Source organism: Camelus dromedarius, chromosome 5 (assembly GCF_036321535.1).
Source record: "Camelus dromedarius isolate mCamDro1 chromosome 5, mCamDro1.pat, whole genome shotgun sequence".
NCBI lineage: Eukaryota > Metazoa > Chordata > Mammalia > Artiodactyla > Camelidae > Camelus > Camelus dromedarius.
The window spans coordinates 65391714-65405770 of NC_087440.1; the positions used below are offsets into that span (position 1 = coordinate 65391714).

Below are 14057 nucleotides of genomic sequence, written 5' to 3' on the forward strand. Positions count from 1 at the left end.
GATGCAAATGCCCAGAAGCCCCAGGGGACACTTCTTGGCTTAGAGAGCTTTGTGACCCTGATACCAGCAGGGGCCAGGCTCTCCGAAACCCACTTTGCTCAGGTGATTTTTAAATTCAGCTGTGTTCTTGTGTACGTCCTAACCCAACTCCAAGGGGAAGGGAACAGGGGAACTCGAAGACTTTTTGGGGGTCCAGGGATAGAAAGGAAGATGGCCAAGAGGTGGGAGCAGATAATACAGATAAGCAGACAGATATGCATCCTGGCGCCCTGGAGAAGAGTGACCTTGCAAATGGGAAAGCTTTAAGGGGTAGAAAGACGGGACCTTGCAACTGGTTGATGAACAAAACAAAATGGGTTTCAACTGCAGCAAGAGAAACTGAGGCTAGGCATCAGGAAGAAGTTCCCGAGAATGAGGGTGCTTTGACTTGGGAAGGAATGACAGGAAAGATGCACACGTTTTTGCCTTGTAGGACTCTTCAGATAGGACACACGCCCACCAGATGGTGTGCAGTGTGGGTGACTGTGCTGGGAGATGTGTGTGTGAGGGGGCAGGATGAGATCATCCTAAAGGTCCTTCCAAGCTCAAAGTGAAGACACTACACCCTCCAGGGCCAGGTGTCAGAGCAGGTGGGCCTCCAGCAGGAGAGCTGAGAGAACAGTCGAGGGTCCTGTGAAATGAGGACTTTGGGCCCCAAATCTGGAGAAACTGAGGCAAGAAGTCACATCCTTAGACCCTCACCCCTTGAACCCCCAGACCTAACTCTGCCCTTCAGATGCCATGGCCACCTCTCACATGGAACTCCTGACTGATTGTCCTTCTCCTTAGGAACCAACTAGTAACCAAGGGGAATCCCAAGAGGCAATGAGGAGGGAAATTCCTTCCTGGAGCCCATCCCAGAAGATGTGGGGCCCTGGAATGAACAGGGTCATGGGAACTGGGCTGACATGCCCATGAATCTGCCTAAAATCACTGGGGCCACTTCCCTTGAAGGCTGGGGAGGGGACCCAGGGGGAGGTCACTGCTCCCCTATGTGCTGACATGTGTGTCAGAATGCGGAAGGGGCTGGGGGTAGGGTAGAGTATAGCTCAGTGGTAGAGCGCGGGCTTAGCATGCACGTGGTCCTGGGTTCAATCCCCAGTACCTCTATTTTAATTAATTAATGGAATTACCCCCCAAAATAAAAGAAAATTATTAAGTTAAATTTTTAAAAAAGAACGCAAGTGGCTACAAAGACCCCAGCCCAGCGTGCTGACCAAACATAAAAATCACTGGTAGCCCCTCATCACAGGCAAGAAGCAGCTGCTGCTGTGGCGTTTAATGGCCCAAGCCTAACTTGGCCTTGCTATGCTCCTGAGTCATCTTGAAATCCTGGGCTCAGTGGTCATAAACTTTGATTTACGTGTCAATTTGTGAACTTGGACTGAGTGAGGCCTGTGTTCATGGGATTCTGAAAGACACGTCTTTCAGGCCTCAAGAGCCTCACCCAACCCTCAGAGCTTGTCGACTGCTCCAGGGTCAAAGGGGGCTCCTTCTGGATGAAGTCTGGGGGAGTTCCTGAGTGGGCCTCCCAGGGACTTTTTACAAAGATCACATCAATGGGCTGAGAAAATATTTTACAGAAACAGGCAAAAGGATGACTTCCAAGTGCCAAAAGAAGACTACTAGAAATTTGTGTTCACCTTCCATGGTTTGCATTTTTTAATTTTTTATGACCCACTTTAAGGGATACAATTCTACAACTTAATACAGAACAACATGTTTGGTTTTGTATTAGAGTTATTTTTTTCAAAGGTATGGATTATTATTCCCTGAGCACTTAGCTATCCCCACATGAAACCCTCAGTTAGCGCAGGTCAAACTGCTACTCTAATAATCAGTATCAAATTAGCTGACACAGGTACAGTCTGCAGAGGAAACATCCTCGATGATGGTGAATCAAACATCCAAATGTGGCCAAGTGACGCATGGTGGCTCCACCACCCACCACCCACAGATTCACATCAGTGCCACAAGGATCTCATCCGTGACATTTTTAGTCAAAAATTTCCCAAATCTAGCAAGAATTGCCTATTTCCTTCCTCCCACAGTTTCCCACTGCTTAGCCTTTCTTCATGGCCCAAGTCAGCTCCCAGCCCTGGTGTCCCTGCTGGTGAGGCCCCCAGACAGAGGGGCGCTGACCCCATGGCACTCAGCCCTCTCACCGGCTGCCACCTCTGGCCTCCCCCAACCCCCTGCTCCAGGAGCGGGACAAGACCTGGACCAGCACTAACTTGCTATCCCCTTGAGGCTGTGCTGTCACACCACGAGGCTTCACACAAGCTGTGACCTCTTCCTCAACCCTCCCAGAGCCTTTCATTTCCAGATTGCTCCCCCTATTCAACCCTTAAGACCCCCAAGCTCAAGTGTCTCCTGCTCAAGAAAGCCTCCATGTCCCGCAGCCCTGCAGCCCTGCAGCCCCCCTCCCCTGCTCAGGTCCACAGCTGAGCAGAGCACTGATAAGACGCACCTTCACATCATGGGTTTCTCTTACAAAGGGATTTCCCAGATGATCATGAACCCCTTGAGGGCAGGAAAAGGGTTTCTTTCCCTCAGAAGATTCACAAACTACTGAGGACAAATGGAAGGATGCAAATGGCACCATCTACTCCTAAAAGCACCGGAAACCCTACAGCAGATCCAGTTCATGCCCTAAAGGGCCGTTTCTCAGAAATAGGTCCCAATAGACCAAGAACATCAAAGCAACAAACTACATAAACATAAAATTGGTTGCTCAAAACCCATTCTAAATACCTCCAGGGGAAGGGGAGGGAGAGGAAAGCTGAGGAAGAATTAGAACCAAAACCAACGTGGCCAACAGAAGTTGGTCCTCATCTGACTAGGAAGACCCGTAACGCATGCTTGCATCACTACAGGCGCTGCGCGTGCATGTGTGCATGCATGCGCTAGACTCAGTTGCCTTTCTAGTTCCACTGCCCAAGGCTTGATGAGAGAAAGACAGTGGAGAGGATGCAGGGCCCTGGGCATGGGTTTCAGAAGGCCTTCTCCCGTTGGCTCCAGGCATGGAGACAGTCAAGACAAGAAGAGCGTATGTGTCTGAAAGACTCTTCCTTTTTTCTCAGAAGAGGAGGAAGATTCCCCTCCTACCAGCCTGCTTAGCTCTAAGCAGTTGCCTGAATCATTAGAAATGGGTAGGGAGGGGCAACTCTGGGTGAGGCTCCTAACCCAGGACTTAAGAGGACCACCACCCTCATCCCCAGCGCCCCACCCCAACCCCAGCTGGTGACCTCATTCTCAGATGTAGACAAAAAGAGCATGAAATGATTGCAACAGGGATGAGTGAGAGGGAAGAAGGCATGAGGGGAAGTGGTATGATGTCTGGGAGGGAGAAAAGCAGGCTGCTACACTCACGCACGCATGCACACACGCAAACGTGCGCACACGCTCCCTTTCGAGCCATTATCAGCCAGGACATGGGGAAGGCTTCAGAGACAGGGGAGGCCAGTGTCAACAGGCATGAAGCCCAGGACAGAACCAGCAGAAGAAGGAGAGGAGGAGGAAGGAGAGTTGGAAAGAGAGAGCTCAGCCTAGCCCTGGGTGTGGGCAAGACTCTTTGTGGTTCTCAGGGCTAGAGGCCCACAGAGGCAAGTAGATAGATGGTGCTTACACTCTGCCTAAAAGGTGGGGCATAAGAGGGGCCAGAAGAAGTTATCAAGAAAGAGCAGCAGCAGAGGTGAGACAAAGAGGAAGAAGAAGCAAGAGGTAGGCCAGAGAAGAGGCTGAAGGGAACTGGACCTCCTGGGTAGGGGGGACACCCAGGAGGGGAGCCTCCAGGCAGGGCTGCTCTCCTGTCAGTCAACACCCAGGGGACCTGGAAGGAAAGTGAGGAAGGTCTCGGGTGCCCATCTAGGCAGGGAATGGGGCTGCTGCTAGCCCACACAATGCCTTATGTTTTTGATTTTTTTTTTTAAAGGCATCTCTTCCCCAAGGCACTTCTACTGGAAAACTATCATATTCATTCTGTTAGAAGACATCTTTACTGCCATTTGCAGGATTATTTTAGTAATAAATATTCAAATCTTCATGGTCTATAAAGCACACATGGCATCCTTGTGTAGCGTGCAACCTGCACCACTGTCCATGGCAGGCCTGGTTGGGAAGGATCAGGCAGGGCTCTGAGCCTCTGGCCTGGACACTAGAGAGAAGGCAGAAGACTTCTCCCCACTCTGGTTGCTGGATAATTTCAGAGGATGGTCTTGCCTAAGCAAATGGAAGGAGAGGAAGTGAAGGGAAACTGGATAATTAAGAGAATAGGCAGGAAGCATAGCCAAGAGCTGTGCTGCTTGGGATAAGGCCTCTCAACTCAGGGTCCAGGAAAAGAGCTGAGGCCACAAGCTTCTTTCCCATCTGTGGTACCCATTACAGCTAGTGTAGAGGGCCAGAGATGCAAGTGGCCATCCAGAGGCTGGCGTTCTCTGACATCTTTGAGTGTCCCGGCCAAAGCCCAGTGAGCATCCTGCCCTCCTGCAGGACACTGGCGTTGTGGGGAGGCTTTTCTAATCCCCGCTTTCATTCCAGGGGCTGCAGTTCCCAGGGGCTGCCACTGGAGTATCCAGGGAGGATGGAAGACGGGCAAAAGGGCAGCTGGGAGAGTGGGCGAGGCCGAGGGAGAGCTCACCTTCTGTGCACCCAAGAAGGCGTGGCAGTGACATGAAACATTAGGTCACATGGCCTTCCCATCCGGCCTTAGCGTGCCTACACATCTGCACAGAGAAGGAGAAGAGGTTGAGAGAAGAAAGCAGACAGCAGCACAGAATAAACCCAAACAGCTGTGGTGGACAGAGAGCACACAAGACAGACGGACAGACAGAAAATGAGGGAGTGGGCAGAGAGAGAAACCATGAGATGATGGGAGGAGAAAAGGGGTAGGGTAGGAGATAGCACAGGCAGAGACAGGGGAGCAGGGGGAGTGGGGAGAGACAGAGAGAGAAGCCAGGGAGGCTGACAGAGGGTGGGGGATGTGGGGGCAGTGCCCCGATCATGCATTTCAAGACAGGTCACTCAGACTCCATGCGCAGGGTGGCAAGTTTGCCTGAGAAGGTGACAGGTTCGAGGCCCAAAGCCGAGAAGGCCAAGCCTGTGGTCTATGGTTATGGCAACCTGGATGTTGTGCTTCTGGGGTCCTGCCTATGAGGGGGGCCTGGGGGCGGGGCGTCTGCTGCTGAGCCAAGCCTGGTAATGAAAATATTCAAATCTTCAATGTCTGCATGGGAATGATGCCCTTGTGTAGTGCAGAACCTGCACAACTGGGCTTTAACCTGAGGCTTCCTGGGGCAAAATTGGGCCAGGACACTTGAAGGGTTCACAGCTACCCACCCTTTCCCTTCCTTCCTCCAAGGGAGTGTGCAGAGTAACCCCGCATGGGGGTCCCAGGCAAGATACAGAAGGCACCAAGGCCCAAAGGGGCTGTGGACTGAATAGGTCAGTGAAGACAGCAGGTACCTCCTCCGATCAGATCTGCCTCCCTAAGGGAAGCCCTGCTGGTCTGTTAATGCTGCAGCTTCAAGAGGGTGGACTCGGAGGGGCTGCTGCCCATGGCACCTTCCAGGCCTCCAGAACCAAGTCTGGCTGATTTTACCCATGCAGCCCTTCCTGCTTACGCCAGCCATCAGGGTCCCAGAAGGTGAGCTCTTGCCCAATTTTCTCAGAGACAGTAGAGGAAGATGTGAGAAAGAGCAGAGGGGCGGCGGGGCGGGGGGGGGGGGGGACCCAAGGCAGAAGGACACGCCACGCTGAGGGGCCTAACACTACCGAAGAGACAGACCATCCAGACCCTGTCGCCGTGGAGAGGCAGGGAGAGGGAGGAGGGCATGGTTCGGGTCTGGCATGAGGTGTGCTGGGCAAGGAAGGAGCACGGGGCCCCAGGTACCTTCTGGGCTCCGGAGAAGGCATGGTAGAAGCTGGACACGTAAGTCATGATGGCTTTCTCATCCGGGCGGGCGGTTCCGACGATGTCTGTTGAGAAAAACCTTGGAGTTAAAGCTACTTCCTGATGTGATGGGGAAAGCAGCTCTCAGAAGCACCAAGCCTTCCTGCCAAGATGCTCAGCCCGCGTCTAGCCATTGTCTGGCCCTGACGGCCACTGACGGGAATACGAGAGGTAGAGGAAGGAGTGAAAGGTACCCGAGGGAGCAGACAGACAAACCAGAGTGAGGAGCACTCCATGGGACAGCTGGCCCAGTGTCCACAACAAGTTCAATGCCAGGAATGAAAGGAGTCGGAGAGAGAAGACAAGCGCTAACGTTTAGAAGAGACATAAGTATAATGATGATTTTGTAAACCACCTATACTTCAATAAAAAACATTTTAAAGAAGGGTAATAGTTATCAGGAAAAAGAAAAAAGAAATACAACAACGAAATGCCACAGGCAGACACTGTTTGGATCTTGATCAACACAAACCAACTAAAAAGAAGTAACGGGGGTATTTGATTTTGAACTGGGCTGCAGATGTATCAAGGAATGACTGTCAATGTGCTAAGTGTGAAAACTGTTTTATCATTGCAGAGGAAAATACTCCTAGGTTTAAGGAATGTATTCTGAACTACGTAGCAGTGAGATGCTATGATGTCTGGGATTTGCTCTAAAATATTTCAACAAAGAAAATAAAGAAAAAAGAGAATGACAAAACCTCGATAATTATTGTATCTGGATTCTGGGAATATGGAAGTTCATGATATTTTTCTCTCTGCTTTTGTACATGTTTGAAAATGACCCCACACCCTGACAGACATTGTCATAAACTATCATCTCTCCCATCGCATCTCCTAAGGGCTGTTCATCTTTCTAAAAAGTCATTTGCTTTTCCCTAAGTGCCCTTTGCCCTCCAGCCTTTCCCCTATGAAGTTAGGTATGTATACAGACGCCCAAACTCAAATCACCCCTCTGAGTAACTCATCACTGCAAACTCCCAAGTGTGTACATGATGCACATTAATACACACTTTTCCCTCCCCAGCAACAAAGGAACACTGTGCTCCATCCACCCCGCCACCCAGTACCCCAACTCCAAGACCTTGATGAGGCACCTGCTACCACCTCTTCCTCCAAACCTCAGGGAATTTGTCTGTGGAATCCCTGACAGGCCGGTGACCCTGAGGCTCTCCCAGTGAGGTCCCAGAGACCAGGCCATCTCCCTTCCAGCCTCGGGCTGCGGGGCCCACCCCTCCTGGCCACTGGATACAGGAGGGAGACGAGCCAAAGGCCCAGAGGGAAAGCGCCTTTCACCTTCAGCATCCAGCATCTTGGGGATGTCCAGGTACTTCTCTGCCACATCGAAGGCTGTGTTCAGATTTGTAAGTGGATCATCCTAGGAGGAGAAAGAAGATGGCACATGAGAAGCACAAGAAGTCTCTGACTACCCCCATCTGGACAACCACCAAGACTCGGGGGCAGAGAGCCCCCCCCCCCCCAACAGCTCAGTCCTCAGGCCCCAGCTCTGAGTGTAGAAGGCTGGCCTCATGGCCAGGGCTTGCTAGCTGGAGGTTTAAAATGCCATCTTTCCTCCTCAAGCCTCAGTTTCTTTTCAGAGAAATGGGATAAAGAATGTTTGGCCTGCAGCCTGAGAAGGACTCGCTAAGCAATGCATGCTGAGAGCAGGGCACTGGCCTGGAAGCCATCAGTCTTGGCTTCTGGTTTCAGCTCTGCCACCAACCAGCCCACCTGATAGGTAACCCACCTGTTACTCTGGAGTTGGACTAGGAGCTCTCCAGCCCCTTTGATGGTCCCATTCCATGAAATTTGGACTCCTTCAAATAGCCCGTCTTCTGACTATATTCTGGCTTCTGCTATCTCCTCAAGAAAACTTACTGGGGACTGGTGAGGACGTGGAGAAATCAGATCACTTGTGCACTTTTGGTGATATTGTAAAATGGTGCAGCTGCTGAGGAAAACACTATGCAGGTTCCTCAAAAAGTTAAACCGAGAACTACTCTGTGACTCAGCAATTCCACTTCTGGGACATAGATCCCAAGAACTGAAGAGCAGGGACTCAAATAATGTGTCCACCCATGTTCACGGTAGCCTTACACTCAATAGCAAAGATGTGGAAATAACCCAAATGTCCATGGACAGATAAATGGATACGGAATATTATTCTGCCACAAAAAGGGATTCTGACACATGCTACAACATTGACGAACCTTGAAAACATTTTGCTAAGTGACATAAGCCAGACTCAAAGGACAGATATGATATGACTCCACTTACTTAGGTACCTAGACTAGTCAAACTCATAGACATGGGAGGAGAATGACAGTTGTCAGGGGTTGGCGGAAGGGGGAGTGGAGAGTGATGGTTTAAGGGGTGCAGAATTTCAGTTTTACAATATGAAGATTTCTAGAGAGGGATGGTGGTGACGATCATACAGCAATGCAAATGTACTTAATGCCACTGAACCGTACACTTAAAGATGGGTAAAGTGATACTTTTTATATTATGTATATTTTACCACATGAAGAAAAAAATTTTTAATGTGGAAAAAAAAAACACAACTTAGTCAGGGGAGTTCCTTGCTGGATCTCCTACACTATTCTTGGTTTCCCAGACTAAATTAAAGCAAACTGGTTTGTCAGCCTAGAATTCAGTTTCCCCATGTGCTTAAGGTGAGGATCATGGGGTGAAAAAGGATAAATACATTCATTTGGGAATGCTTTCAGGAAGAAATTGCTCAAAACAGAGAAGGTGGAGTCCTTCTGGGAAAGTCTCTGATGGCTTCCAGAATGAGAGAGAGAAGGAAGGAATGAAGGAAGGAAGGGAGGGAGGGAGGGGGAGAAAGGAAAAAAAGAAAAGAGAGAGAGAAAGAAAGGCAGACAGGCAGAAAGACAGAGAGAAAGACAGAAAGAGAAAGAAAGAAAGAAAAGAGAGAAAAAAGGAAAGAAGGAAAGGAAGGAAGGAAGAGAGAGAGAGAGAAAGAGAAAGAGAGAAAGAAAGAAGGAAAGAGAAAGAAAGAAAGAGAGAAAGGAAGGAAGGAAAGAAGGAAGGGAGAAAAGAGGAGAGGAGGAAGAAAGGAAGAAAAGGAGGAAAGGAGGAAGGAAGGAAGGAAACTGCCAACCAGCAAAGGTCATTTCCGTCCAGGGCCTCAGGCCGTCCTCAGGCCCCGGGTGCACAGCCACCTGCCGCACTTGGCCCCCAGGGACTGCCAGGCTCCCACGCCTACCTAGAGCAAGTGCGGGAAGGAAGCGCTTCTCAGTCAGGGCTCTCGGCTCGCCCCTGTTATCAAGAACCAGAAGCTGTGGCAACCTCTGTGTTTTCTGGAAAGAACCCACATTTCAGTGGAAACAGCTCTGTACTAGGATTTGGGCTGGATTTTACTGTTGGCTACTGAATTAAAGAAAGAGGAAGACAGACATAGAGAAACAGAGAGACAGACATGATCAGGGAGAAAGGAAAAGACACAGGAAGGGACAGATGGTGAGGAGAGAGCTGGCAAGGATCAGACACAGGCCTCTGGGGTCTGTGGAATGCGGGGAGGTGCGGGGGGTGCTGAAGAGTCAGTCAGCACGGCCCCATATTATATGGGGGGTGGGGAAAGGCTGGCATTAACTGGCTGCTGCCACCCCAGCACTCCCACGCAGGGACAGTCACATGCACACCTGTCACGAAAGTGCATTGGCTGAACAGTAAGGAAGTGTGTGATGATGCCTTTTATAAAAGGTCTCTGGGTTTGGCCACATAGCTTTTAGGCAGATCAGGGGGACGTTCTTAAATTGATTTTTTTTTTCTTTGCAAAGCGGCTGAATTGGAGGACTGATAACCCTTGTCCCCCTGGAGGTTAGCTTGGGAAGAGATGGCCCCTGGTCCACGCACACCTGGACACAGCCACACACAGGGCCAGGCAACTGTCTCCTCTCCCTCGGCAGGTGGGCCCTTCCAAGTGGGCAGAGGCCCAGCTTGAAGCTTCAGGCCCAGCTCAGGGTTTCTGGAGGGGGTAGGAACCTGCTCCTTTCCTCCCTCACAAATCCTTTTCAGCAATGCACCCCGCCACACCCCGAAACAGAGGGTCTGATGCCATGGAGCAGCTCCTGCACTGGCAGCATCAAGCCTTGTGTGGCCACTGGGAAGCAGCAGAGGCCTTTTCTAGGGGCACAGGCAAGGTAGGGGACTTCACTGAACACTGAGCTCTCCAACGGTCAAGGTCAAGGAGACAAATACCAGAACGGTCATTCCTAGGAGCCCTTTGCCAAGAGACCCAAACACCGACAGGGGACGTTCAGCTGAGCTCCAGGTCATCTCCTGGGGTGTGCAGAGCGCTGCACACGTGCCCTCTCCCAGGAGGCCTGCACCACGAGGCTTCTCGGCGCCGGATGGACCAAGAGGGAGGATGTGAGTACAGACAGTGTTCCGGACAGGCTTCTCTAAGGTCAGGCCAGCGTCCCTTAACCAGTCGGGACACTAAGAACCACCACGAGGTGAGACACACCGCCTCCACATCCTAGTCCGCTCCTTAACACACATACGCTCGAGAAAATCCCTCAGCAGCTTTACAGCAAAAGCATAAATGACATCAAGCAGCAGCAAGACCCCCCAGCCAGACTGCCGCAGGGAGGGAAGGCAAAGGCGAGGCGGGAACCTGCCCAGGACCGGGCGGCAAGTCTCGGGCGCGGCTGGGACAGAGGACCAGAAGATGCGGTATCTTAAATGATGAAAGTGATATATCCACTGCGCAAAACCCCGAAACCCAGAGGGGAAAATGCCGCTTAGTACTCCATCATCCCTCCAAAACTGCTGTGGTGGTTTTGCTATTTTTCCAGGCGGGCTGGCATGTCAGCAAGTACACACGTGCTGGGCACACACGTCCTGAAGCAGCCCTAACAGAAGCTGTGTTTTTCTCTTGCTTCTAGACGGGCCGTCTCCTCAGCTGGTCTAAGGAGCCTGACACCCCTCATGCTGGGCCCTGGGCTCTTAGAACAGGGGGCCCAGTCCTGTCCTTCCCCCACCCACCCAGAGGGCTCAGCTTGGTGGGAGCTTGGGGGACGGGGAGGAGCTCACAAACCTTCCGCAGCTTCCCGTAGTCAATCAGCTCAGGCCGGTGTCGGTGGATCAAGGCACAGAAGCCAAGGCCGTCCTTCCAGCTGCCCAGGGGAGAGAAGGAGGGGCGGGGCGCGCTGGTGAGTGGGGCCAAGCGCCAGGGGCAAAACACTAGGTGGGGGTCTCCTTTTCAGGATGAATACGTAACCCTTCAGAGCAGGGGTTGGGAGAAGACGGGCTGGGAAGGACATTTCTTCCTGCCACAATCCCAGGCACTGGGCTAAGACCCTGAGGAGCTTGGCAAGTGAGATACACATGCCACATCCAACCCTACCCCCACCAAGGTCTCTGGTCCTCGTCCGCTCAGATCCAGAGCCCCAGGCTGGAATTTCCCACTCTCCTGGAGGCCCTATGAGCATCAACCAAAGGTGTAGCAGGCAGTAGCCAGGAGGGAGTGTCTGCTTGGCAGGAGGGAGAGAGGGCATCAAAGGGTCAGTGACACTTCCTTCCCAGAAAAGACTTCTTTCCCAAAGGCCCCTGTTCTGTTCTGGAGCTGAGACTGACCCAGCCAAGGGGCCCAGGGGTCCTTGGGGGAAGCAGCCTAGTCTCTGTGAGAGCCCCTCAGCCCCCGGCCACTCACCTTATGTGGAAGTTCTGGATGTTGACGTTTTTGTAAGGCGCTGTCTTTCTCTGACACCACAAGAGCAGCCCTTCCTTAGCCGAAGTCTCTGCAGGGAGGGGATGACAGGTGGAGAGGTCAGCGGGGCTCAGTGGAGGGAAGGCCATGGGCTCCTGGAAGGCCCACCAAGGCCACAGGGCCCATGCTCGTTCGCACAGGGGGTCCACACAAAGACCCCTACATTTCAACCCTGCTGCTACCAGGCCACCAACTCTTTTTCCTTGACAAAGGCTGAGAAGTTATTTGAGAAACACAGAAGGAAGTCAGGAGCGTTTCAGAGCTGGCCACATTATACATTTAAATCCTGAGAAAACTGCCTTTCAAACTTCTAGACTATCTCCTGATCACTCCCTTTTATTCAAAGACATGGCAACAATACAAAAGAAGTCAGCAACCTCTGTCAGGTGGCCACTTCGGGGAGGAAAGTTTGGTCTGTGCAATCTCAAATCCAGGAATCTAGAAGGACCGTGGAGTGCACATAGCTACGTGGGAAGAAAGCATTAGGACTCCTACTCAGATTCAGCGCTCATTTTAAAAAATAGGGCTTCCTTATATTTAATGCTGAGACTGACATCGTTGCTGTGTGTGTAAAGCAGCCACGTGCCTGAACTGAAGGGACCGCACCCCGTGCGTTCATGTCTGTGAACTGCAGGTTATGGTACCCAGTGAAATGGTTTGTGGATGAACTCATTTTCTTTCAATTTACAAAATACTTTAAAATGATGTTAAAACAATTCCTGCAAACATGATGCAATAATTCAAGCACAAGCATACAACAACAAAAATATCACCAAAGTTAACAGTCCTCCTCCCAGTTCAAGCTCCTCACCAGCTATAATACAGGATTAAAACAATTTAATCAGAGCCGACAGGAAGTCTGTCCACAAGAATCACACCGATTTGAGAAAGCTATTTGAAAAACAGATTTCTATTATCACTAACAAGAACCAGTTCCTAAGTGATTGTGAGCATCTTTTTAACCACTTCAGCCCTGAATACCATGGCTCTATAGACCAAACTTAGACCTTCACACTGCTGTATCACCAAGTGTCAAATCAACATTTCCATAAGAAAGCAACTTAATCCGTATTGTTCCCATTAAAAAATTACTATTTTGAATAAAAATCTTCGAGATTTCTGGGCCATTAAAATGAATTTAAAATATTTTTATTACCTCCATCTCATCTTTTTAAAATTTGTTTTGTTATGTATGTTTTATAATATGCATAGCAATACATGAATATAGTTTATTATAAAATAAATACACACATATCAGACATAAAGCTCAAAAACTGCTGGAGTATGAAATCAAAAGTCATACCAAGTGAAGTGAGCCAGAAAGAGAAAGAAAAATACCATGCAATATCACTTATATGTTAAATCTAAAAACAATGAGACAAATGAACTATTTACAAAACAGAAACAAACTCACAGACATAGGAAACAAATTTATGGTTACCAGGGTGAAAAGAGGGGGTGGAGGGATAAATTGGGAGTTCAGGATTTGCAGATACTGACTACCATACATCAAACAGATAAACAACAAGGTCCTACTGTATAGCACAGGGAACTATATTCAATACCTTATAATAGCCTAAAATGAAAAAGAATATTCCTTTTCATATATATCTATGTATGTATAACTGAATCACTATGCCATACACAAGAAATTAACACAACACTGTAAATCAACTATACTTCAATAAATAAATAAATAAATAAGCAAACCTGCCCCCCAACCTCCCCACCCCTCCAAAGATCACTGCTCCAGACCACAGTGGTCCCTTGCAGATCTGCGAAGTGGCCACCAGAGGGTGCTACGGGAGTAAAGTGGAGGACCTGGAGTCAGCTCACTCTCCCAGCTGCAATTCCCTTACTCTTTCACATTTAACAACCCAAGAGCCAGGTGGGGTTTCCAATACACTTCCCCACAGAGGGGTTTCCCTGGGACCAACACACCTGTGGGGACCGGTACTCTAAACAGTTCTTACTTCTCTGCAGACTAGGAGGGAAGACAGATGCCAGCAATGGATAAACAGCCCAGGATGCAGCCCATGATCAAGGCCCTATTGACGCTACGGCCCCTACTGTCAGGGAGAAAGATGTGATGGTGAAGGGTCAGAAGAGGTGGAAGCCTGGGCCCGGCGTGGAACAGAGCAGGGGCTGGCGTGGAACAGAGCAGAAGACCTACCTTCCACGGAGATGTCCTGGATGGCGAAGCGGAGGATGATGGTCCAGATCATGCCCAGGGTCATTTTCACGTTCCCATCCACAATTTCTACAGAAACAGCAGCAGGACGTGTTAGGATGGGTCTCAGCAGAGACAGAGTTCAAATTCCCCAAGGACCCATA

The 14057-nt window shown here is 50.2% G+C and overlaps 1 protein-coding gene across 3 annotated transcripts in view; it reads right to left on the reverse strand.

Moving 5' to 3' along the window:
* ACTN1 (actinin alpha 1) overlaps window positions 1-14057 on the reverse strand; it is an 89852-nt gene that overhangs the window by 17397 nt on the left and 58398 nt on the right. For all 3 annotated transcript variants that reach the window (XM_010976601.3, XM_010976599.3, XM_010976600.3), the window contains exons 4-8: window positions 13897-13983; window positions 11667-11754; window positions 11052-11130; window positions 7286-7367; window positions 5930-6015 (exon numbers count right to left, since the gene is read on the reverse strand). In XM_010976601.3, the coding sequence (XP_010974903.1) occupies window positions 5930-6015; window positions 7286-7367; window positions 11052-11130; window positions 11667-11754; window positions 13897-13983 (422 nt within the window). The remainder of the gene's footprint in view (window positions 1-5929; window positions 6016-7285; window positions 7368-11051; window positions 11131-11666; window positions 11755-13896; window positions 13984-14057) is intronic.